The sequence below is a fragment of the Ammospiza nelsoni genome, chromosome 23, assembly GCF_027579445.1.
Source record: "Ammospiza nelsoni isolate bAmmNel1 chromosome 23, bAmmNel1.pri, whole genome shotgun sequence".
Taxonomy (NCBI): Eukaryota; Metazoa; Chordata; class Aves; order Passeriformes; family Passerellidae; genus Ammospiza; species Ammospiza nelsoni.
In genome coordinates, this window is record NC_080655.1 from 745958 (window position 1) to 767870 (window position 21913).

The 21913-nt window shown below is 57.1% G+C and overlaps 2 protein-coding genes across 2 annotated transcripts; one reads left to right on the forward strand and one right to left on the reverse strand.

The window, feature by feature from the left end:
- The first annotated feature begins 24 nt into the window (after positions 1–24).
- WDR77 (WD repeat domain 77) lies at positions 25–3810 on the forward strand. Its single transcript, XM_059487852.1, has 10 exons — positions 25–220; positions 330–515; positions 974–1115; positions 1219–1268; positions 1559–1629; positions 1986–2040; positions 2278–2349; positions 2437–2545; positions 2973–3041; positions 3349–3810. Exons 1-10 carry the CDS (start codon positions 25–27, stop codon positions 3506–3508), a joined length of 1110 nt encoding a protein of 369 aa, XP_059343835.1. The 3' UTR covers positions 3509–3810.
- A 2560-nt stretch (positions 3811–6370) lies between these two features.
- Positions 6371–20817, reverse strand: C23H6orf132 (chromosome 23 C6orf132 homolog). The gene is made up of 5 exons (XM_059488135.1): positions 20629–20817; positions 16756–16871; positions 13112–13187; positions 9865–12793; positions 6371–9569 (listed from the first exon to the last, which is right to left on the reverse strand). Exons 1-5 carry the CDS (start codon positions 20777–20779, stop codon positions 9467–9469), a joined length of 3375 nt encoding a protein of 1124 aa, XP_059344118.1. The 5' UTR covers positions 20780–20817; the 3' UTR covers positions 6371–9466.
- Between the last annotated feature and the right edge of the window lie 1096 nt (positions 20818–21913).

Below are 21913 nucleotides of genomic sequence, written 5' to 3' on the forward strand. Positions count from 1 at the left end.
ACGGCCGGCCCCGCCGCCGCCGCCATGGAGGAGCCGCTGCCGCCGCCGCCGCCGCCGCTGCTGCCCCAGGCGGCCCCGCCGCCCGCCCCGCCCGACGGCGCGGCCCCCGCCGTCCCGCTGGATGGGGACCCCGCGGCCGAGGCCGCCGCCGAGTGGAACATCCCGCCCAACGCGCCCGCCTGCATGGAGCGGCACCTGGAGCGCGCGCACTACCGCGCAGGTAGCGGGGCGGGGGGCGCGGCGGGCCCGGGGCCGGGGAGCGCTCCGGGGCGCCGCCCGCGCCTCTCCCCGCGCCGCTCCCCGCGCCTCCCCTCGTGTCTCTCCCGCAGACGGGGCCCTGCTGCTGGGCGCCTCCGGGCTGAACGGGCGCTGCTGGACCGGCTCGCTGTGGGTGTTCGCCGAGCCCCGGCGCGCCCCCAGCGAGGGCTTCTGCACCGCCGGCGTGCAGACCGAGGCGGGGGTGGCCGACGTGTGCTGGCTGGCTGACAGGGGCATCCTGGTGGCCTCCGACTCCGGTAAGCCGTGGGCACGGCCCCGTCCTTCCTGGGGTGCGCCTGTCCCCTCTGCTGAGCTGGGGGTCCCCTGGTCCCTCCCCTGAGGTGTGCGGCCCCCTCCCCTGCTCAAAGGCGGACGGGTGTCCCTGTGCATCACTCAGGTGAGTGTCCCTGCCACTGAGATGGGTGTCCCTGTCACTGGGGTGAGTGTCCCTGGCCATCACTCAGCTGGGTGTCCTTGTCCATCACTGAGCTGGGTGTCCCTGTCACTGTGGTGAGTGTCCCTGTCACTGAGATGGGTGTCCCTGCCACTGAGATGGGTGTCCCTGTCACTGGGGTGAGTGTCCCTGTCCATCACTGAGCTGGGTGTCCCTGTCACTGGGGTGAGTGTCCCTGGCCATCACTCAGCTGGGTGTCCTTGTCCATCACTGAGCTGGGTGTCCCTGTCACTGTGGTGAGTGTTCCCCTGCATCCCCCAGGTGCAGTGGAGCTGTGGGAGCTGGAGGAGAACGAGAGCCTCATCGTGAACAAGTTCTGTAAATATGAGCACGATGACATCGTCACCTCGGTGTCGGTGCTGGCTGGCAGCAGCCAGGCTGTCAGCGGGGGCAGAGACTGCTGGTGAGTGCGCCCGGCCTGGCATCCCTGTGCCTGGCCTGGCAACTGTGTGCCCAGCTGTGTGCCCAGGCTGTGCTGGGCAATCACTGCTCCCTGTCATCCACAGTGTGAAGGTCTGGGACATCCCAGAGCAAACGGTGCTGCACTCCTACAGAGGTGAGTGCCAACACACCCCTCTCTCCCTTTGATAATCCCCTTTATGTCCCACTTTGACCCTTTCCCCGGAGCCCCTGTCTGGCTCCCTCAAGCTCAGGGCTGTCACAGGGACTGTGGCCATGGCTGGATTGGGCAGCTCATCACCTTGGTAGGAGGCAGCTGCTGCTAAGCAGGAGTTATCACTGTCTGGGCATAACTGTTAAACTGCTGTGCCTCTGGTGGGCCTTGGGAATATGTGGGAAAGTTGGATCCCATCTTTGAGGCTCTTTATCCTTTTGTGCTTTTGGTAGCTCACTCCGATGCAGTGACATGTGTGGCTTCCTGTCCTGGCAAGGACACTGTGTTCCTGTCCTGTGCTGAGGTAAAGCTCATTCTATTCTCTAAATCTACCCCATTTAAACGAGATTTAGCTTTAGTTATTTACAGTTTAATGCACTTAGAAACCACGTCATGTATTGCAACCTGCCTCCCTGTGTTACTGCAGTGTTCCAGTCTGATAAATTTATAATCAGTTTGCCAAGCTGATTCCTGCAGGTTTGTATCAAATTTTGGGAGCTCCTAGGTCTGTCCTGGGGATGACTGAAGGCTGCACTTGGTGACAGCATCATTTTAACCCAGAGGAAAACACAGGGTCATTTTGCCTGTGAGTCAGCAGTGAATCTGAATTTATGCCACAAAGAAATTGTAAAATTCTTCTAATTCCTTTTGGATTTCTAGGACAACAGAACTTTACTCTGGGACACCAGATGCCCCAAACCGGCTACCCGAATTGGTATGTGTCTGTGTGCAGTCACTGCTTCTGCGTGAGTGTGTTGGAAGAAATAAATTATTTTAACTCCAAATCTAGTGATTGGAGTGCCTGTTAAAACCTGAGGAGATCTAACACTGTCACAGAAATACAGTAAGCTTAAAACACTTGTCCTGCTGCAGTAGCAGTGCTGAAGGAGATAGATGAGGAATGTCCTTGTGCTGCCTCCTTCCACTCTCAGCCCAGTTTGTTCCCTTGCAGTTTGCAGTGCCTGTAATTACCTCCCTACCTCAGTCATGTGGCATCCACAGAAAAGTGACATCTTTGTCTTGGGTAAGAGCCTGCTCTCCCCCCAGGCGTGCCAAGGTGGCTGTTTCACAGGACAGTTTCTGCTGTAACCTCGGTGCCCCTCTCTCCCAGGTGATGAAAGTGGAACAGTTGCACTGGTGGACACAAAGAATCCTGACTCTGCCCTCAGCGCAGCCGTGCACACCCGAGCCATCACAGGCTTTGCTTTCTCTGCACACAGGTACTGGTGATTCTGGCACACAACGTGGCTCTGCCTCCCCTCAGAAGCCTTAGTTCTTCTTGGGTGAAACCTGTGAGAGTACCAGTTTTGGTCTTCTCATCCAGGAGATGGTAGCAGAGAATAGAGTAAACCAAGCAACATCTTACTTCTGACATGTGAATGTCCACAGCAAGAATTCTGCAGCTTCAGAATTACTGACCCACACACTGGGGATTTCTCTAATTACAGTCACCCCTGATTAAAGAAGGATCTCTTGTTTTCACATTCTGATCGAGTATTCTGATTGAGTATTCCCACTCAGTGTAAGATTTTTGTGAGTTCATTTACTGAACCTGGGTCTTGATCACTAAGAATCCTGCTGTTTACAAGTTTGTCCCTAAAAGTTCTTGTATTTGCTTGTTCTGACTGTGCTCTCATCTCTCTCTAGTTCACCCTTACTGGCTTCCATCAGTGAAGACTGTTCAGTTGCTGTTCTGGACTCAGACCTCTCAGAGGTGTAAGTACAGACAGAATACTCATTGCTGTTGTCTTCTCGAGTTAATTATTAATACATAGGATGGTTGGGGGTGGAAGGCACCTTAAAGATCATTCATCCCACTCTCTGCCACGGGCAGGACACCTTCCACTATCCCAGGGCTCTCCAAGCCCCCTCCAGCCTGGCCTTGGGCACTGCCAGGCCTGGGGCAGCCACGAGGTGAAAATGTTCCTAAATGGAGGAGCATCATCCTGACAAGCCAGCAGTTAGGGATTGCACAAGCCCAGTACTCTCTAGTGATGGCTAATGGAGTGTTGGTGTTTTCCAGGTTCAGAAACCATTCTCATCGAGACTTTGTAAAAGGCTTGTCCTGGTCTCCTTCAGATGATGCCTTGCTCACTACGGTTGGATGGGATCATCAGGTTTTACATCACACTGTCCCCCTACCAGCTGGTGAAGCTTCTGGAATCAACTGTGTAAAAGAATAGTTTTATAAACTCGTGGTCCAAGTTCTTGCTGGCATCACTTTGATTCTGCTGAAGTCGCAGGTGTGTGAGCTGGAGCGGGGTCTGGTGTCTGCCTCCAAGCTTGTGGCTAAGAAGGTTCCTGTAGTAATTTTGAATTAGGCATAAGTTAGTTACAAACCAAGCTTTACCCTCTCCTCAGGAGTGGTGGCTTCTCCTGTAATAAAAGACTTAGGTTTTACTCAGAAAAAAACTGACTTCAGGCACAGAGGAGACTTGGAGAGACAGGGAATTAGGTGTAATGGAAAAAGAAATAAAGTCAAAAAGACTTGATCCTTTCCTCAGTTCTCCAGACTACCCATGGAATTCATAGAGCTTCTGGGGGAGGTTTACAACACACCTCTTGCTGGGTAGATGTGAGAGCCTCACCCTTGAGCCAAGTTCTTTGCTCTGTAAATCAGGTGGAATGAAAATACCTGTTGGGATCCAGGGGCTGGAAGGGTTCCAGTGTTGTCCTTAATGCAGCTCGTGGTGGGTGGAGAGGATTCAGCCTCAGTACCAGTGGGGAGCCTGTGGTGTGCACTGATGTAGAATACCAGTGTTTGGTGTAAAATACCAGAGTTTGGTGTAGAATACCAGTGATTGGTGTCAGGATGTAAAGTGAGGATCCCTGCAGTTCAACACTGGGATGGTGCTGGAATCCTGGTGTGCCAGGAGACACTGGCAGGGGCTGGAAACAGGAGAGAGTGGCTGCTGTGCTCTTGGACACCAGGGTTCATCTCCTCTGTGCTGAAGGCAACTCCCTCAAGGATAAGAGCTGTGAACAGAAGGTTTATGTGGGGTAAAACTGGACCAAGGACTTCAGTTGTCATTTGCTTGCTCCTGTACCAGCCTGTGCTTAGTGATAGGCCAGATCCACGCACTTGTGACAAGTGACTTCTTGTGCTGGCACTGAGGGGACAGGACACTGCCCCAGCCCAGGCCAGCCTGCACTGAACCCACAGAGGTGTTTTTGTCAAATACCACAGACATTTCTAACTCAGCTGTTTACCTGGAGAAAGTCGCTGCTCTGCATGCATTGCTGCTGCTCTAGGTATGGCTTGGTCTGGCCTAGTGTTTGCTAGACAGAATTAAGCAAGTCCTGACTGATGAAGCAAAAATACCATTGAAGTGAATGTTATCCCTGGTTCTTTAGCATGATAGCAGCACTTAAATGTACACTGCTTCCAATCTTTACCTCTGCATCCACATAGGTTTAGTTGTGCAAAGCCCACAATTAATTTTGAGGCAGACTAAGCTTTCCCAGGCTCTGTACTTCTCTCATACTCTCTGTAAACCTCACTTGCTGCTTTTTAAATTCCCCTGTCATACAGGTGTTCACAGCAGCTGCCTGTTCTAGAGCAGGGTATGACAAGAAACGGTCAATGGTGATAAAAACTGACACATTTCCTCAGAAATACCCCTTGAACCACAAAGTCCTCTCTTGGGGGATGCTGTACTGAAACAGGCCTTGTGCTGGTTCTGAAAATGTCTTGGAAGATGGTTTTTATTTGTAACTGGGGTTGACTTTCACTGGGCCACTTCTGTAGCACTCAAGAGCCAGCTGAGATCATCTACACAGTTCAAGTTGTGATTTCAGTCCCTGATATTGAAACTGTTCTTAAATAAATGTTCACCGTATTCCTGTTCAATGCCAGGGTACTGCAGTTCTTCAGCACTGCTGCAAGGCAGGTTCTAGCTCCTGCTGCTTTCAGGAAGTTGTTCTTGCCAGAACTCTGAACTTGGGGTTCCGTCATGCACAGCTAAAAATAAAAGTTCAAATGCCAGACATTAAACCACATTAGGCTGCTCACATTGCCACACCTGAGCAAAACACAGCAGTCCATGGCAAAAGACTCTGGTGGGTGCTGAAGCCTGTAGGGAGAGCAGGTCATTGGTGATACATTAACTCATTTTTGCAATTAAAGACCAAACAAGCCTCAGTGCTTCAGTGTCTGGCAGGTGTTTGTGGTGCCACAGGATGGCAGCAGCTGCCCTTGACAAGGGCAAGGCACCATTGCCCGAAGGAGTGGGGTGTCTGCTTTTGGCGTGTCTGGCACTTGCACCCGGGGTGTTTCACTCATGGGCACAGAGGAGCAGCAGTTCAGGAGTCACTGCTGGGGTGCAGCTGGGCTCAGAGCTGCTGTACCAGTGCTGGCAGTGAAGTCACAGGGACAGCAGCAGTCCCACATCAGTGCTGGCTGCCTCTGCAGCTCCCTAAGGAATGGGGGCAGTGCTGGGGGGTTTGTGCCTTGCTCAGCTGTCCCTGCCCCACCACACAGCATTCAGGTTTGGGGACACTTGGGGACAGCCACTGTGGCTCCAGTAAAGCTTCAAGGCACACATTGCACCCTTCCCTCCCTCACAGAGCCTGCTTCTGTGGCAGAGCTGGCTGAAGGAGGTGGAATGCAAATCAGTTCAGTTCTGAGTGCAGAGGAGCAGCCACGCTGCAGACAAGCCCTTCATGCTGTGTGCATTGCTCACGCTGCCTGCAGTTGTGGGCGCAGCGCTCCAGTTGGGACTTGCAGCAGGCAGGAGAGTTTCAGCCCTGCTGAGCAGCTCCAGCCCAGCCTATTTATAGAGGCTGCTCCTCTGCCAGCCTGCCCAACCTGCTGGGTGTGAGTGACAGAGCTCCTGGGCCTCAGCTGCCCCTTCCTGCCCTGCCTGGGCTCCTGCAAACACTGACACGGCCGCAGGCTTTGGGTCGGGCTCGGAGACACCGGACCAAGCCCTGGGCAAGCTGAAATTCAAACCTTTCCCCATCCTTTCAGGGATGTGCAAACTTCCCAGTCCTCCAGCAGACATACCGTGTAAGCAACACCAAAAAAAGTCAGGCCGCACAGGTAATAAAACATCCAGAAATGTTTAATGCAATAAGGTTGGTGTTCAGTGGCACTCATAAATAAGAGACTTTGTTCAATACTTTACAGCTAAGCTCCGTTACGCTCCCCTAGCAGGAACCTGTGAGGAAGAGGCAGCTGCAGGGGATAATTTCAGTTGTGTCACGACTTGAATTACCACACTGCCTCAGAGAGGGTGAAGTGAGAACAATTCCACACTCAGGCTTCAGCATTGCTCTCAGCACTGGGCTGAGGCAGGGTGCTTTGCTCCATTAATACCCCTTGGTTTTGTTTCCTCTTTCTCTATTGCTAAATGCCTGTAGTGAAAGAGCTGGGAGGGGTAATGGAATGCAAGGACAGTTTGTTTATCCAGTTACCTGCCCCAGGAAGGGGGGCTCGTCCCCGCCCTGCAGTCCTCACTCCTGAGAGATCCAACTCTGTCCCCTTTGGCTGCCAACAGCTCTGACAGTGCTCCCTTTGTCACAGCGGCCCCAGAATCAATGCTGAGCTGTTCCTGAAATACCAGAATCTGCTGAATGCATTCAAAAGAAGCAGGGATAGTGCAAAGTGAAGAATAGAAGAGTCCCACTGCTGAGAACCTGCCTGCTAACCAGTCCTACAACTGGGAGCAGAGTCCAACCTGGTCCAGTGACAGCTCAGGCCCCTGGGCAGCCCCTGAGTGCTGTTCTTGAATGAGGAGTGGCTACTTTATAAAGCTGATTCTATTATCACACTTCTAATGCTAAATGAAAGCAATTATGTCTGCTAGAAATGAGACACTCCGTGGTGTCTAAGACCATATTTCACCTACATGTGAATTGTGTGTCTGGGTGAAGTAAATGTAACATTTAAAGCAGGTACCAACATTGGAGTGTCACATTTTTCTCTAAAAAGAGAAAAAACAACTTCAGGAGATTGCAATTTGGAAGAATTCTTGAGGTGGAACACTGCACACATACCCCCCTGCCCTTCCCGTCTGGGCAAAGTCAGTATCAAAAGCTGAAATTGCCCACCCAGCCTTAAAATTGTTTCCGAGAGCTCGTTTCCAAATATAGCTTATTATTTTGAAAAAAGAAGTATCAGGAAGAAAAAACCATTAAGTTGCAACATTACCAAAGAGACTTCTTTGTTTGCTTTCAAGTTAAACTTGTGAAACTTCATCCAGTACCAAAACATGACCCTGAAGCCCCTCAAGGGGAGCACGGATTTACTTCTACAGATGAATAAGAACGCTCAAGATGCTCCTTGCGTGGAGAAAATTCCATGTTTTGGGGCAGGTGGTATTCCACATGACACTTGGTACACTTAAATGTCCTTATAGTTACTCCATAGTCACTTTTCCCCATAAATATTTTTTTAAAACCAACACCCATATATTAAAGGCCTATTATTTCAATATTGGCTGGGGTGAGCAGTGGAAATCTTCTAAGCCACTGTGACTTGCTGGCATAAAAATGCCCTTTGAATTAGCTATTAGACTGATTATTGTATTTGCATTTTCATTTTATTCACAGCAAAGTGAAGTTCAGAATACTTTAAAGCTGCTGCAATATCTCAAAGGGCTGTTAAATTATTAGGTAAAGCTGGAAATAACACAAAACACAGAACGTCAATGACATGACTCGAATATCAAGATAACTTTTGAGAACTCCACAGTGAAGGAAAATTAATCCCTGATTTTGAGCTGCATTGTAAAGCAGGATCTGCTTGCAGGCCACATCCAGGTGTGTGCCAGGCAGGGTCAGCTGGAGTGGAATCAGTGGCATTTATAGCATTGAAAATAGAAAGTGCTTTCCATAAAAACAGACTCATGTCTCAAAGTGCTTTCAGTTTATCAGTGACAAGAAAAATTTCTCTACAAGTTTTTACAGTTATCTTACAGTGATTTTCAGCAGGTTTGCCTCCAAGGAAGAGTCTCTGTTTCTAGTTTCAGCACGTTGGCTATTCACAACTCAGGTCAGCTGTGAGACCCTACGGCTCACTCTGGAAGCTGGAACCCTCTTTAAGGCTTCTCAGAGCTCCCACCCTGCCCAGGCAGCAGAGGGGAGCAGGGCAGGGCTGCACCTGCAGCACCTGGAACAGCGCTGAGGGAAACAGAGAGAGCCAGCTCCCTTTGGGTGTCCCTGCGGACACCCTCCTGCACAAACAGCCACACTGAAATGGAGCTCCTCAGCCCCAGATCAGTGCAACAGTTCATAAAGACGCTTATTAACAACTGAGGAAATAAGGACACTTTGGGGGGCACAGGGCTGTGAGTGGCAAGGGACCCCTCAGAGAGAGCAGCGCAGCACCGGGTGAGTCACTGGCACCCACCAGCCCAAGGAAAAGGATTGCTCCGTGTCCTACACCTCCAAAGTGCTTCACAGCCTTCCAGCCAGGCCTCACAGCCTCCTTCCACGAGGAATAATTGCCAACAGAAACATTTACAGTGACCAAAAGGCACAGCAAAGCAGGGCCCCTGCTCCCAAAGCTGCTCCTGGAGAAGGGTCAGAGCCTGGCATGGCAGGACAGGCACTGACTGCTCAGAGCTGGGCTTAAGGCAGAACTGATTTGCTCCAAACTCTTAAGGACAGCAAGGGTCAGGATCAAGGCATCCTAAACTCTCCTCCTTCGCCACTGGGCTCACATTCTTATTTCAATCCCTGACATTTAGCTATACACTGCTTTATTTCCATTGTGCACATCTCTCAGTTGGTTGCTCCCTGCTCCCAAACATGCTGGAGTCAAACCAATTAAAAACCAAACCAAAACCAACCTTTCCAGTGGTGACGCTCTCTGAAGAGAGCTGAGGATGCTCTTTGGCTTTCCTAGACAGCCAATCAGGCCGCAATTCTGAAAATAATCCAGGAGGGAGAACGGGAAAGAGGGAAACCATGATTGCTCACGTAACACGGCAGCGGCCTGCCCTCCGCAGTAACAACTCTCCATGGCAGTCTTTGAGAAAAGTCCGGTCTCGGGCTCATTCCCCACCAGCAGTTCCAAGCAAGTGCATTTCCAGGCTGGGTTGGGACCATCCCTGGTGCCCGTAGAGAAGGAAATGTCCAACCCAGGCACCTTCTCATCCCTTTCCAGCAGCTGCCAGTGGGGCGGCCCCGAGCTCGGCCTACCGGTGGCTCGGGTAGGCGTAGGAGATGGGCTGACGGGTGCCAGGCCGCACCGTGAAGGTGTTGGAGGGTGCCCCGTAGTGTGGGGTGCCGTGGGCAGGCCTGCAGGGAGAACAGAGGGACAGTCACCCAAAGGGAGCCCAGGCAAACCTCGGTGTTGGGTCAGCACCATGGGGATGCATTTCAGTGCTTGGTGTCTCCCCTCAGTGAGGTGGGATAGGGAGGGACGTGCACAGGGTCACAGCTGGCACCAGGGAGGAACCAGGAATGGTCACTGCCCTCAGAGCAGGAGCCAGGGGGCTCCTGGAGCCCCAGTGCTGCTCTGGGGCCATTCCAAGAGACACCGAGGGCAGGGAGGGTGGGCTCAGGGTGGCACATGGGCTCAGGGGACACGTACCTGCTGGCCGTCAGCACGCTGGCGGGCGAGAAGTCCCCATTCTGCCCCTTGTACTTGGCCTCAGCCCCGCTGCCGCCGTAGGCCGCGGCTTTCCCTGCAGCATCCATGGACGCCCGCCTGCCCTGGGCGCTCGAGGGGCCGTTCCTGAGGCCGGGGCCCGGGCGCCGAGCCCCCTCCCCGGGCGTGGAGCTGAATCCCCCGGGGCCGTAGGAGGAGAGGGTGGAGGACAGGGTGCCCGAGGCCCGGGGGGCAGCGGCGGCCCGGGGGTAGGAGCTGTCGGGCTCCGACACGTACAGGCGCTTCTTGATCAGCGGCCGTGGGTTGGGGCCGTGGCTGGGGAAGCTCGAGGAGCTGCTGTTATCCGGGTACTGCGGTGCGAGGTCTCCGTTCCTCCGGCTCTTCTCCAAGGGCGGCAGAGCCGCTGGTTCTGGGTTGTTGGCCCCATAGATGCGGCTGTAGCCAGCCCACCTAAAATAGCGTGGCTCTCCCGAGCCCCGGCCGCTGTCAGGGACGCTGGGGCACTTGCGGCTCTCCTCCCGGCTCGGGAGGGAAGCCTGGTCCGCCTCATTGCTGAATTCGGGGGGCGGGGGGATAATGCCAAAGTCCAGCGCCGCGTCCCCGTTCTCCTCCTCGCTGGGAGCTCCGTGCCGGGCCGGGCTGGGCTGTCCCGAGTCCAGCAGCCCCCGGAGCAGGCTGGAGGCAGCGGCTCGCTGGGGCCTGGGGAGCTGCGCCTCACCCACCGCCCGCACGGCCCGGCCCTGCTCCGAGGAGCTGGAGAACGAGGGGGGTTTGCTCCAGCCAGACCCCGCCGGGCTGGCCGCAGACGGCCGAGGCACCACGGTGAAGGAGAAGGGCTTGGACTCGTTGCGGAAGAAGCTGGTGGAGGAGGTGGTGTCCGACGAGGCACTGCCGAGTCTCAGGGCTGGCCTCACCCTGAGTGCAGCTGCTCCATCCCCGGGCTGGCGGCCCCGCTGGGCACGCTGCCGGGCTGCCAGCAGCAGGGCCATGGGCGAGCCCCGCTCCACGCGCTCCCCCGTCACCGGGTGGATCAGCACCTCCTCCTGCCCCGCTCCCGAGGGGCCTGGGTGGCTGCTGCCTGAGCTCCTGGGGCAGGGTGGCTCGGCAGAGCCCGATGCACAGGGCGGCTCGGCTGAGCTCAGGGCATGGGGTGGTGGCTCAGCTGAGCCTGGGGCGCGGGGCAGCTCGGCCGAGCTAGCCCCAGCCCGGTGCACTTTGTACTGGAAGACGGCCGAGCTGGGCTGTGGTGCCGGGCTCTGAGCAGGGGACACAGGGGCCGAGGGCGGGCTGGGAGCTGGGGGCTCCTCTGCCGGCGCCTGAGGTGGCTCTGGGGGACTCACACTGCTGCTGCTGAGGGACCCAGGAGCAGGGCTCACGTCCTCTGTGACCTTGCCAGCAGCAGGAGCAGGATGGTCCTCATGGTCTGTCTCATCCTTCTCCACAGCAGCCACCGGGGCTGGGAGCGAGCTGGGGACCGGCTTTGGCACCACTGAGTCTCTCGTGTCAGGATGGCCCTTCCTCACGTCAGGGGGGCTCTTCCTCACTTGTGGGGTGCTGATGCCATTCTCCACAGCCTGCTTCTGGCTGCTGGGCCCTGGGGCAGGTTTCCCCTCTTTCTTCAGGGACAGCACAGCCTCCAGCTCGTTTCTGATCATCATCACACTGCGGGGCTGTGTGTCAGGGTTGCTGTCTGGGGCAGTGACTGCCGTGATGGGAGAGCCCACACTGGTGCTGGGGGTGCTGCTGGGCACCTCTTTCTTCTCAGTGTCCCCTCCCTTGGGTAACCCCATGTCCTTCCTGGTGATCTGGGGCTCGCCGGGCCCCGGCTCACGGCTGCCAGCACGGCTGGGACCGCTGTCCATGGGCTGGGGAGCTCCTGGCTTCTCCAGCGGCCTCTCCAGCGGCTTCTCCTCGCGGCGCGGGGAGCGCAGCAGCGCCGAGAGCTCGTCCCGCAGCTTGTTCAGGTTGCTGGCATCCTTCCAGTCATCCTCGCAGCTCGGGTAGTCCGGAGGAGGCAGATCCAGGTCGTTGGCAGTGAGAGGTTCAGATTTTGGAGGGGACTCTCTCCCGGCTGTTTTCAGCTGGGGAATCCTCTCCCCCTCGGAGCCTGGCAGAGGGGACCGGCGGCCGGGGGGATTCACGCCTTGGCCGAGGCCTGTGCCCGGCTTGGGGCTCAGTGGAGGGGGCACAGCCACCTTCCCCAGGCCCTGTCTGAGCCCGGAGCTCCTCTGCTCGGCCTCTCCCGGCCGCGCCTTGCTGGCGGCTCTGATGGTGAAGCAGGGCGGCAGGGGCGGCCGGGCGTGAGGCTGCCTGGGCACGGGGGGCTCCTGCCGGCCCTCCTGCACCGGGATGGACGAGGAGCGCGCCGGGGCCGGCGGCGGCACCTTGAACGACCTGGGGAAGGTCAGGTGGGGCTCGGCCTTGGGCTGCAGGCTCTCCTTGGGGCTGGGGGCCGCGGGCACCCCGGGCTCGGCAGCGCAGAGCGGCCCCTCGGCGTCCCCCTGCCTCGAGTTCAGCACGGTCTCTGATTTCCACTTGGACATGCCGGGGCCGGAGGGGTCGCGGGCGCCTGGCGGGGCAGGAGGGATGAAGTCTGGAGGAGCAGGAGTGCTGGGCGAGGGCAGGGCTGAGGCAGGCGGCGGCGGCGCTGCCATGGCGGGGGGCGGTGGCACCGCCTCGGGTGGCACTGGCACCGCCTCGGGTGGCACTGGCGGCGGTGGCGGCAGCATCTCGGGGGGTGGAGGCACCGGCGAGGCCACGGGCGGTGACACGGGTGCTGGAGGAGGTGGTGGGGGCACCGATGGCGGCGGGGGGATGTCTTCATCCAGGTCGTGCCCGTCGAGGGCCTGCGGGCGCAGGTCGCCCACCGAGCTGTACATGCGAATATTGCCATTGAGCTGGGAGCCAGAGCCTGCAGGAGAGAGAGCACAGCTGTGAGCACCTCCCCAGCACTGCTGAGTCTGGCCTGCGCCAGTGGCCTGCCCAGCCAGCCAGCCCCTTGCCAGGCTTGTCTAAAACTCCCTGAACTTAACAGCCGCTCTGCTTCACCCCTGAGGAATTTATTAATTCTCAATGACTTCAAAAAATAATTAATAGCAGACTCTATTTGAGCATGAAAATCTATGAGCAGACTGTCTGCTCCTGAGCTGGGTACACACACACATTTCCTGCCCCGAGGGCTCCATGAGCGCTCTGTGCTGGCCAGGGCTGCACAGAGAACATCCCTTACCAAGAGCTGCCTTCTCCACAAAGTCTTCTGGCACCGACGGCGTTGGCACAGCCACCCCGTGGGATTCCTGGGCGTTCTGCAGGAGTTGAGAAAACAGAGCTGTCAGTCTTACAGCCAGGGATCAGAGCAAAGGGCCGACAAGCAGCCGGTAATTTGTCCACAGAGCCCTGATGGATCGGGGCAGTGTCTGTGATATGGAGGTCCCTGTGGAGGCTGCTGTTGACAGGCTTTGAGGGGACAAGTGAAGTCATCGAGGCTGCACAGGCCATGGCCAGGATTCCCCTGTGGTCAGGCACCAAGGCTGGAGAGGAATTCTGCTATTTCCCATCTCCCTCAAGGAATTCAGCTATTTCCCATGCCCCGGGAGGAATTCAGCTATTTCACATCCCCCTCGGGGCTGCCCAGCTGCCAGCAGCAGCAGCAGCCCTCACCATTGATGAACCAGAGCACTGGGCACTTTGGTGGGCATTTCCCTGCAGCAAGCACTGCCACAGTCACCTACACACAGACAGACCTCCAGCTTTTGTGAGACTGGCACAGCATACCTGAGCACTGTGGGGAAAGCTGCTCCTTGTGTGGTTTGTGTTTTGCTCAGTTACTCCCTTCATGCTGAGAGCTCGGCAGTGCCTGTAGCTGGTACAGGACCGACAATTTGGCAGCCTACACACCCGGGAGGGCGCCTGCAGCCAGGGCACTGCTGTAATTGGTAATTGCAGCCACCCAGGTGAGCCATCGGGGCAGGTGACTCACCTGGAGCCAGCAGCAAAAGCCTCTCCTGTCCCTGACTCACGGCTGGGGTGGCTCCGAGGGGCTGGGGTGGCTCCGGGACACACCTGGGCACCCGGGACACACCTGGCACCCGTGTGCAGGGCACACCTGGGATGAGCTGGGCACAGCTGGGATGAGCAGCACAGCCAGGGGGTCTCACACGGGGCCTGGGGGCATCTGGGGCACAGCAATGTCAGAGACACAAAGCTCGATGGAGCACCCCAAGAGGGACGCACTGTCCCATTGGCAGGCCCCACATCCATCCCTGCTCACCAGCAGGCAGCTGTTTGCGCTGCTAACAGCCCTTGACAAAGGAATTGTTATCCTGCCATCAGCCTGCGCCTCTCCCCAGCCATTTCCTGCGCACAAAAGCCTGGATAATGATTGAGCCCCTGCCCTTTGCCTTTCTCTGCCGTTATCACCGTTTTTACAGGAGATTGCCGTGGGATTCCAAAGTCTCCTGGATCAAAGGTCACTTGGATTTGTCCATCCAGGCTCATCACAGCCACTTTGCCCTGCCTGGGGACCTCATTCAACAGCAGCACCTGGGCTCCTGTGGAAGAGCCCTGCAAAGCCCCAGATCTGGCCAAAATAATGGGAAATGCACATATTTCACTTGCTACATCCATCACCCTGCAGTGACCAAAGATCCCCGATAACCACAAGGGCCTGAGCAGCCACAGGTGAGCCAGGAGTGAGGGAATTCCTACCCTGGGATTGCACAAAGGACCAGAAAACTCCGAGCTGATGGAGAAGCCAAGGGCTGCAAAGGCACAAGGGCAGACCCTGAACTTCATCTGGGAGCCAGAGGGAAGACAAAGGCCAAGAGAGGCACTTCAAGAGCTGATAGTTAAACTGTCCAGAGCAATGAGACACCAAAATCACAAAGAACAAACCAGCAGTCCCCATTTGCAATGGAAATGCATTGCTGCAGGTTTGCAGAGCACCCCGAGGGAGCTGCTCCTTTGCAGGGAAACAGAAATGTCTGAGCCCTGCATCACCTGTTGGAGGAGTGCAGAGGGACTGGCAGTCAGAACAGAGCCCTGCAAGGCTGGAGGACACAGCCTGCACTCCATAAAGGAGCAGAAATCGCGGACGTGTCATTTCAAACTGGGCAAGCCTGTTCCTCACCAAAACCTTCTGTGGCAGCTGCTAGTGCTCAGCATCTCTCCAAAACCACCCATCCCCACGTCATGAGGTGGAAAGCATCCCCAGCACGCTGCCAGCCTGCAGAGATGGTGGGGAAGATTGTTCCCGGTGCTTGCTGGGGTGTGGCCAGCCCAGAAAAGCTCCAGCTGATTCAGGGCAGGCTCTGGGTGCTGTGCCAGGAACCTGCATTTCCAGTTTGTGGTGCATGAATCAGATCGGGGCCTGCTGAGGATCCCGTGGGGGGGAAGCTTTCACTGCAAGCACCAGGAATCACTTCTCATCCCTGGAACAGAGTCAGCCATCCCCAGTGAAGGGAGCCTGCCTGTCCCCGTGGTCCCCAGCCCTCAGGAGCCCTCCCATTCAATCACCAGGGCTTGAGCTGCCCCTTACAAACCCCACCCAAAATACAACTGCTGAGCACCCGGGCTCTCAGAGACACCAAGAATTACTCTGAGTATGAGCAGCTGCCCCAAACTCCCTGGTTTTGAGTAGGGCAGTGTGGAGTTTGCTGCAGGAGTTCGTTCCCTGGGATACCTGCAGTGCTGGGGGAGCAGGGGGACCCCTCTGAGCAGTCCCTGCTGCATTCCTGTGGGACAGCAGGGCTGGGGCAGGGAGCTGCTGCTCCTTGGGAAGAGCTGCCAGGTGCAGAGGCTCAGGAGCTGCAGGGCAGGGCGGGAGCATCCTCCTGACTCACCCAGAGCTGCTCCTGGGTGGGTGGAAAGGGTTAAGGCAGGAGCTGCAGAACAGCCCCGTGCAGGTGTGTACCTGGGGCAGGTATGTGCGAGGCAACAGCAGAGTCAGTGCCAGATCAAATCATCATCAAACCTCACCAAAAGCGTGCAAACACCCAGCACACACCGGGCCTCCAAAACGCTGCCTTTGCCTGCTGATTGCTTCAGTCACAGCTGGGGCTGGGAGGGGAAACCCAGGTTTGTGAGGGACCCTCAGAAGGGACAGAGAGCCCTAGGGCCAGCTGTGCCTGTGTGGGCAGCAGCAGCAGGGCTGGGGTGACAGCTCTGAGGATTGGGAATGGTTTTTCATACAGAGATTGAAGAGAATCACCCCTGCACAGCCACAGCATCACCTCACCCTGTGCTCAGCAGGACTGGGTGCAGCACTGCAGGCTCCAGCCACACTCCTGATCTGGGACAGCACCAGGGAGATGAACTGCAGTGCAAGCCTGATCTACCATCCCCGTGCTCAGCAATCAGCTTTTAATGGAAAATGCAGTCTGACAGCGCTCACACCTCTCCCTCAGTGCCTCCTCTGTGCCCCAGAGCAGCCTGAGCTCAGACCACCCCCAATCCCTCACAGCCAGCCTCATTACAGAGGGGTTCTGCTTTCATTTCTGCTCCCCTTGGCTGAGAGCAGCAGCTCTGGGTCTGAGCACCAGAGCAGCCCTGTTCATTCTGGGCACCAGCTCCAGCCCTGTTCATTCTGAGCACCAGAGCAGCCCTGTTCATTCTGAGCACCAGAGCAGCCCTGTTCATTCTGAGCACCAGCTGCAGCCCAGCAGTGACTGGGCACCAGCTCCAGCCCTGTTGGTTCCAGGCACCAGCTCCAGCCCTGTTGGTTCCAGGCACCAGCTCCAGCCCTGTTCATTCTGAGCACCAGAGCAGCCCTGTTCATTCTGGGCACCAGCTGCAGCCCAGCAGTGACTGGGCACCAGCTCCAGCCCTGTTGGTTCCAGGCACCAGCTGCAGCCCAGCTGGGTCTGGGGCACTCACCAGGGGCAGGAAGGTCAGCAGGGGCCGGACCCTCGGGCGGGGTTTCAGCGTGGCCGTGCCCGAGTCTGTCACCGTCCCGAAGCGATTGTCCCCGTAATAGACCTCGATCACATCACCTGGGGGGAGAGCAGAGAGTGAGCAGCAGCAGCACTGAGCTGGGCACTGCTGACAACAGCACAGGCACCCTGAGCTCACACAGAGCTGGGCAGAATTGGCTGCAGCAGCCCCAGGAGTGGGCAGAGCCCATCAGACCCTGAGGAAAAGCTGGGTGTCCTGGAGGTGAGGGGAACACAGGACAGGAAGGGCCCTGTGTGCAGGACAGGCACTCGCAGCCCTGTCACACGCCTGCAGAGCACAGAGAGCCTGGGGAAAAGCTGGGTATCCTGGAGGTGAGAGGGATAAAGGAGAGGAAGGGCCCTGTGTGCAGGACAGGCACTCGCAGCCCTGTCACACGCCTGCAGAGCACAATGAGCCTTCCCTGAGCTCTGCAGGATGAGCTGGAGCAGCTCAGAAGGATCAGGAGGCAATCCTGGCTGGGCTGAGCAGCAGGAATTGATGGGAGGAGCAGGGACAGCTCCTGCCCTGCCCAGCACTCTGGGCACAGCTCTGCCATCCCAGCCAGAGGGATGCCAGGTGCTCCAGCCTGCCCACAGAACAGTGCCCTGCGTGGGGAGACAGCAGGGCAGGAAGTCCCAGGGCCCTGCTGTGACAAGCAGGAGCAGCCGTCAGGAATTCCTGGTTCCCAGCCTTGTGCTTTCACCTGGAGCCACACCTCTTGGGCTGGTTTATTTCTGACAGCGAATAAAGCTCATAAAATTAATTTAATTACGTTCTTTGTGTCTGATTAGTAGCATGAATTAACAAGCAGAAAATAGTGAAGCATGTAAACCCCACCTTGGCTGGAAGGAGATACACAAATAACTCGTAGCCAAGGAGACAGACATTAAAGAAATTCTGAGAGTTTGAGGAAGAAGGGGAAACAACAAAATGGCTCTGATTGAAGGGAAAACTGCAGGAGTGCTCCCAACAGACTTTGATAGTAAAGGAAGGGAGGAGAAGAAGGATGGGAAGAAATGAGGAGGAACCTCCCAAGGAAACAGCTTTACCCCAAGTCCAGGAAAAAGAGGAGGGCAAATACTCTGTGTGCGTCCCACAGGAGGAAAACACTTGCACGAACACCTGGAATGGGGAACCTGCCCACACCAGGGGCTGGGCATGAGGCAGCACAGCCTCTGCTGAGGGATGGAGGCAGGAGGGTTCCACACAGCCTTCAAACACACCACAGAGCCCAGGAGCACGCCAGCTTCTCCCTTCTCCCACTCAGCACCCCCAGGTTACCCTGGGACACCCCCAGGAGCACCTGCCCTGCTGTCCCTGCAGGCAATCACAGCCTCCCCTCCCTCACACCAAACTTCTCCCACCACGAGTGATTCTTTACACACAGGACATTTGCTCCAGCTTTCAAATCACCTCCCAGCTGTGCTTCAGCCAGCCTGGTCCTACCAAGCCTGGGAGGGGCCCAGAAGCACCCAGGAGGAGCTGCTGCAGTCCCGGGGAGGACAGCAGGTGCCAGCAAATTGTCTGCAAGTGTTCAAGGCCAGGCTGGATGGGGCTTGGAGCAGCCTGACCTGGTGGAAGGCGTCCCTGCCCATGACAGGGAGTGGAATAAGATGAGTTTTAAGGTCCCTTTCCACCCAATCACTCTGTGATTCTGTGATGATTAATTCTGTGGGTGACCCCGCACGCAGTGAGTAAGGAGCAGGAATTAAGGCCAAGGCAACAGGAGAGTTTGGACTCAGACAGCCCAAGCAGCAACAGAGCAGTTCTGAGACTTGAAACGATGAGTTTTATATTTAACAGTCACTAGGTAAACCCAGTGAGAAACTGGATTAAAGATCACAGGGACTTTGATCCTAGATTACTAAGCATCGCTACCCTGAATGCTTTAATTAAAGGAAAATGAAGTGCTTGTAGTTGTGTTTTCTCTGCTAGATAAACAGGACTTGCCTGCTGGGAGCCCATCAGCAGCAAGCCCTGAGCCCTGCCAGCCTCCTTTCCTGGAAGGAGGATCAGGAAATGCACCCTTGGAGGCTGTGGGGAGCAGCTGGCTCAAAGCACCGGCCTTGCTTGGGCCACTCTCTGACATCCAGCCTGTCCCGGAGACATTCGTGTTTGCTCGGCCACGGGAAATCAAATAAACAATTTGCCACGCATGTAATGGAACTTCTTCCTCCCCGGGGGTTGCATCACCTGGAGGAGGCGCAGCAGGTTTGAGCCGGGGTGCCCACAGCAGGAGGAGGAGGAGGAGGCTGCAGTCACTAAATTCAGGAATCTCTGAGTCAGGGACATGCAAACCTACACCCATCGCACGTTGCCTAACTTGTGTTTACTTTGTATGAGAAACCAAGGTGGGGATCTGCAGGAGCAGGGGACTCCTGCGGGCACGGAGCCCTGCAGGAAACGGGCCAGGAACGGGGCCAGGGCTGGGGCAGGGCGGGCTGTGTGTGGGTCTGGGGACAGCGCATCGCTCCCTGGGCTGCCGGCCCCCCTTCCTGAGCTGTCTCTGTCCCACTGCCACCGCGCCCTCACGGAGCCCCATTCCGGGCACAAACTCCACCAGGAGGATGCTAAGGAAGGAGCGATCCACCAGCTGCTCCCCAGGCTCAGGTTTCAGGATTCCCAGCCCTTCCCCGCGCTCCGACCCACACCTGAGCAGAAAGCCTCCCTACTGCCCCTGCAGAACCGCAGCCACGGAAATCAGGCTCCTAATAAGCAGACACAGCAACTTCTTTTCTTTTTTCTAATCCAAACCACATCAGAGAGAAGTTTGAATCCTCCTCAGATTTACGACAGTTAGAAATCAGCAATTTTCCTCCCAGGTTGCAGAGTTGCACGAAACTCCCTGTCGCATTTTCATTTTATCTTGGTTTCAGCAGCTTGGCCTTTGGGGTGTAACCACCTCGCAGTTGCTTTCACAGACAATACTTCGCCCTGCATAGCTCAGCAGGCAGCGCTTCCATTTTTCTAATCTTGGAAGAGTTTGTTGGGCTCTTGGAGCCACCAAACTTCATCCACAAACTGCTATCTTCTATCTACCTGGCTCCATTACTATTAATTTGGCTCCCTCCTACATGAGCCTCCAGGGCACCGTATTGCAATTAAAACCACAAAGAAACACAAATAAATCCCGAGGAATATGCAACCCTCAGCTCCGTCCTCGCTCGCAGCCCTGCGAGAAACAGGTTTATGAGTAAATAACTCCGAGCGGGCAAGGCGCGGATCAAACATGGCGTGGGAAAGCGCGACGGGAAGCAATAAAGTGAATTTTCAGTCACTCATCGGCCTCTTTGAGCCGAGTTTAACCCGCCGGGAGCGGCAGCGACCCAGCCGGGGTTCGGACACCCCGCTCCAGCTCGGGCACAGCTGCGGGACCGGCGCTGCCGCATCCCATTGCCACCGAGCGCTCCCGGTGCCACCGAGCGCTCCCGGAGACCTCCCATTGCCACCGAGGGCCCCCGGGGCCCCCCGAGCGCTCCCGGAGACCTCCCATTGCCACCGAGGGCCCCCGGGGCCCCCCGAGCCCTCCCGGAGCCCTCCCATTGCCACCGAGCGCTCCCGGTGCCACCGAGCGCTCCCGGAGACCTCCCATTGCCACCGAGCGCTCCCGGGACCACCGAGCGCTCCCGGAGACCTCCCATTGCCACCGAGCGCTCCCGGAGACCTCCCATTGCCACCGAGGGCTCCCGGGGCCCCCCGAGCCCTCCCGGAGCCCCCCGGCCGGGCAGCAGCGGAGCCCCCGAGCCCACCGCACCCTCCTGCCCCGGGACCGCCCGTCCGAGCCCCGCGGCCGCCGGGGGACCCTGGGCCACTGACCGGTGCCACCCGCGCTGTCCGAGGTCACCTCCTGCGTGAAGATCCAGGGCGGGTTGGTGGCGAACAGGGACGCGGCGCTGGGGCTGGAGTGGCGCTTGCCGAACAGGCGGCTGAAGGTGCCCTGCACCGAATGCGGCTGGTGCTTCTTCATGCTGGCCGAGCCGAGCCGCGCCGAGCCGTGCCGGGCATCCCGCGGCACCGGGGGGACGGGGCCGAGAGCTCCGGAGGGGCGGGGACGGCCCCACCCACCCCGGGCCCGCCCTCCGCCAGGTGTCCCTGCTCATCCAGGTGCCCCTGCTGTGCCAGGCGTCCCCGCTCTGCCAGGTGTCCCCGCTCCTCCAGGTGTCCCTGCTCTGCCAGGTGTGCCTGCTGTGCCAGGCGTCCCCGCTCCTCCAGGTGTCCCCGCTCCTCCAGGTGTCCCTCCCATCCAGGTGTCCCCGCTCCTCCAGGTGTCCCTCTCATCCAGGTGTCCCTGCTGTGCCAGGTGTCCCTCTCATCCAGGTGTCCCTCTCATCCAGGTGTCCCTGCTCATCCAGGTGTCCCTGCTGTGCCAGGTGTCCCCGCTCCTCCAGGTGTCCCCGCTCATCCAGGTGTCCCTCTCATCCAGGTGTCCCTGCTCCTCCAGGTGTCCCTGCTCATCCAGGTGTCCCTCTCATCCAGGTGTCCCTGCTCCTCCAGGTGTCCCTGCTCATCCAGGTGTCCCTCTCATCCAGGTGTCCCTGCTCTGCCAGGTGTCCCCGCTCCTCCAGGTGTCCCTCTCATCCAGGTGTCCCTGCTCATCCAGGTGCCCCTGCTGTGCCAGGTGTCCCTCTCATCCAGGTGTCCCTGCTCTGCCAGGTGTCCCTCTCATCCAGGTGTCCCTGCTCATCCAGGTGTGCCTGCTGTGCCAGGTGTTCCTGCTCTGCCAGGTGTCCCTGCTCATCCAGGTGCCCCTGCTGTGCCAGGTGTCCCTCTCATCCAGGTGCCCCCCTCTGCCAGGTGCCCCCTCTCCTCCAGGTGTGCCTGCTGTGCCAGGTGTCCCTGCTCATCCAAGTGCCCCGCTCCTCCAGGTGTTAACATCTTACACCTCTTTCTATCTCTATCAAGTTTTGAGAGTCAAAACAGTATAGATTGATTTTTTTTAAGTTATAAATATCACTTTCTTAATCGCTTTAAAATGATGTTTTTCTTGTGAAAAGCATCTTCTTTTTTGCTTTAAAGAACTAAGCAAAGCAACACATTAAATACCTTGTGATCAATGAAAAATGAGCACTGTTAGGATATTCCAAAAGTCTAATCGTGGCAC

Coding starts and splice junctions, on each gene's coding strand:
- C23H6orf132 (XM_059488135.1), bottom strand. CDS start 20,779: ATGAAGAAGCACCAGCCGCATTCGGTGCAGGGCACCTTCAGCCGCCTG. Junction 16,872..20,628: donor GGACAGCGCGGGTGGCACCG/GTCAGTGGCCCA, acceptor CTCTCCCCCCAG/GTGATGTGATCGAGGTCTAT. Junction 12,794..13,111: donor TGTGGAGAAGGCAGCTCTTG/GTAAGGGATGTT, acceptor TCTCTCCTGCAG/GCTCTGGCTCCCAGCTCAAT.
- WDR77 (XM_059487852.1), top strand. CDS start 25: ATGGAGGAGCCGCTGCCGCCGCCGCCGCCGCCGCTGCTGCCCCAGGCG. Junction 516..973: donor CCTGGTGGCCTCCGACTCCG/GTAAGCCGTGGG, acceptor TGCATCCCCCAG/GTGCAGTGGAGCTGTGGGAG. Junction 3,042..3,348: donor GACTCAGACCTCTCAGAGGT/GTAAGTACAGAC, acceptor GGTGTTTTCCAG/GTTCAGAAACCATTCTCATC.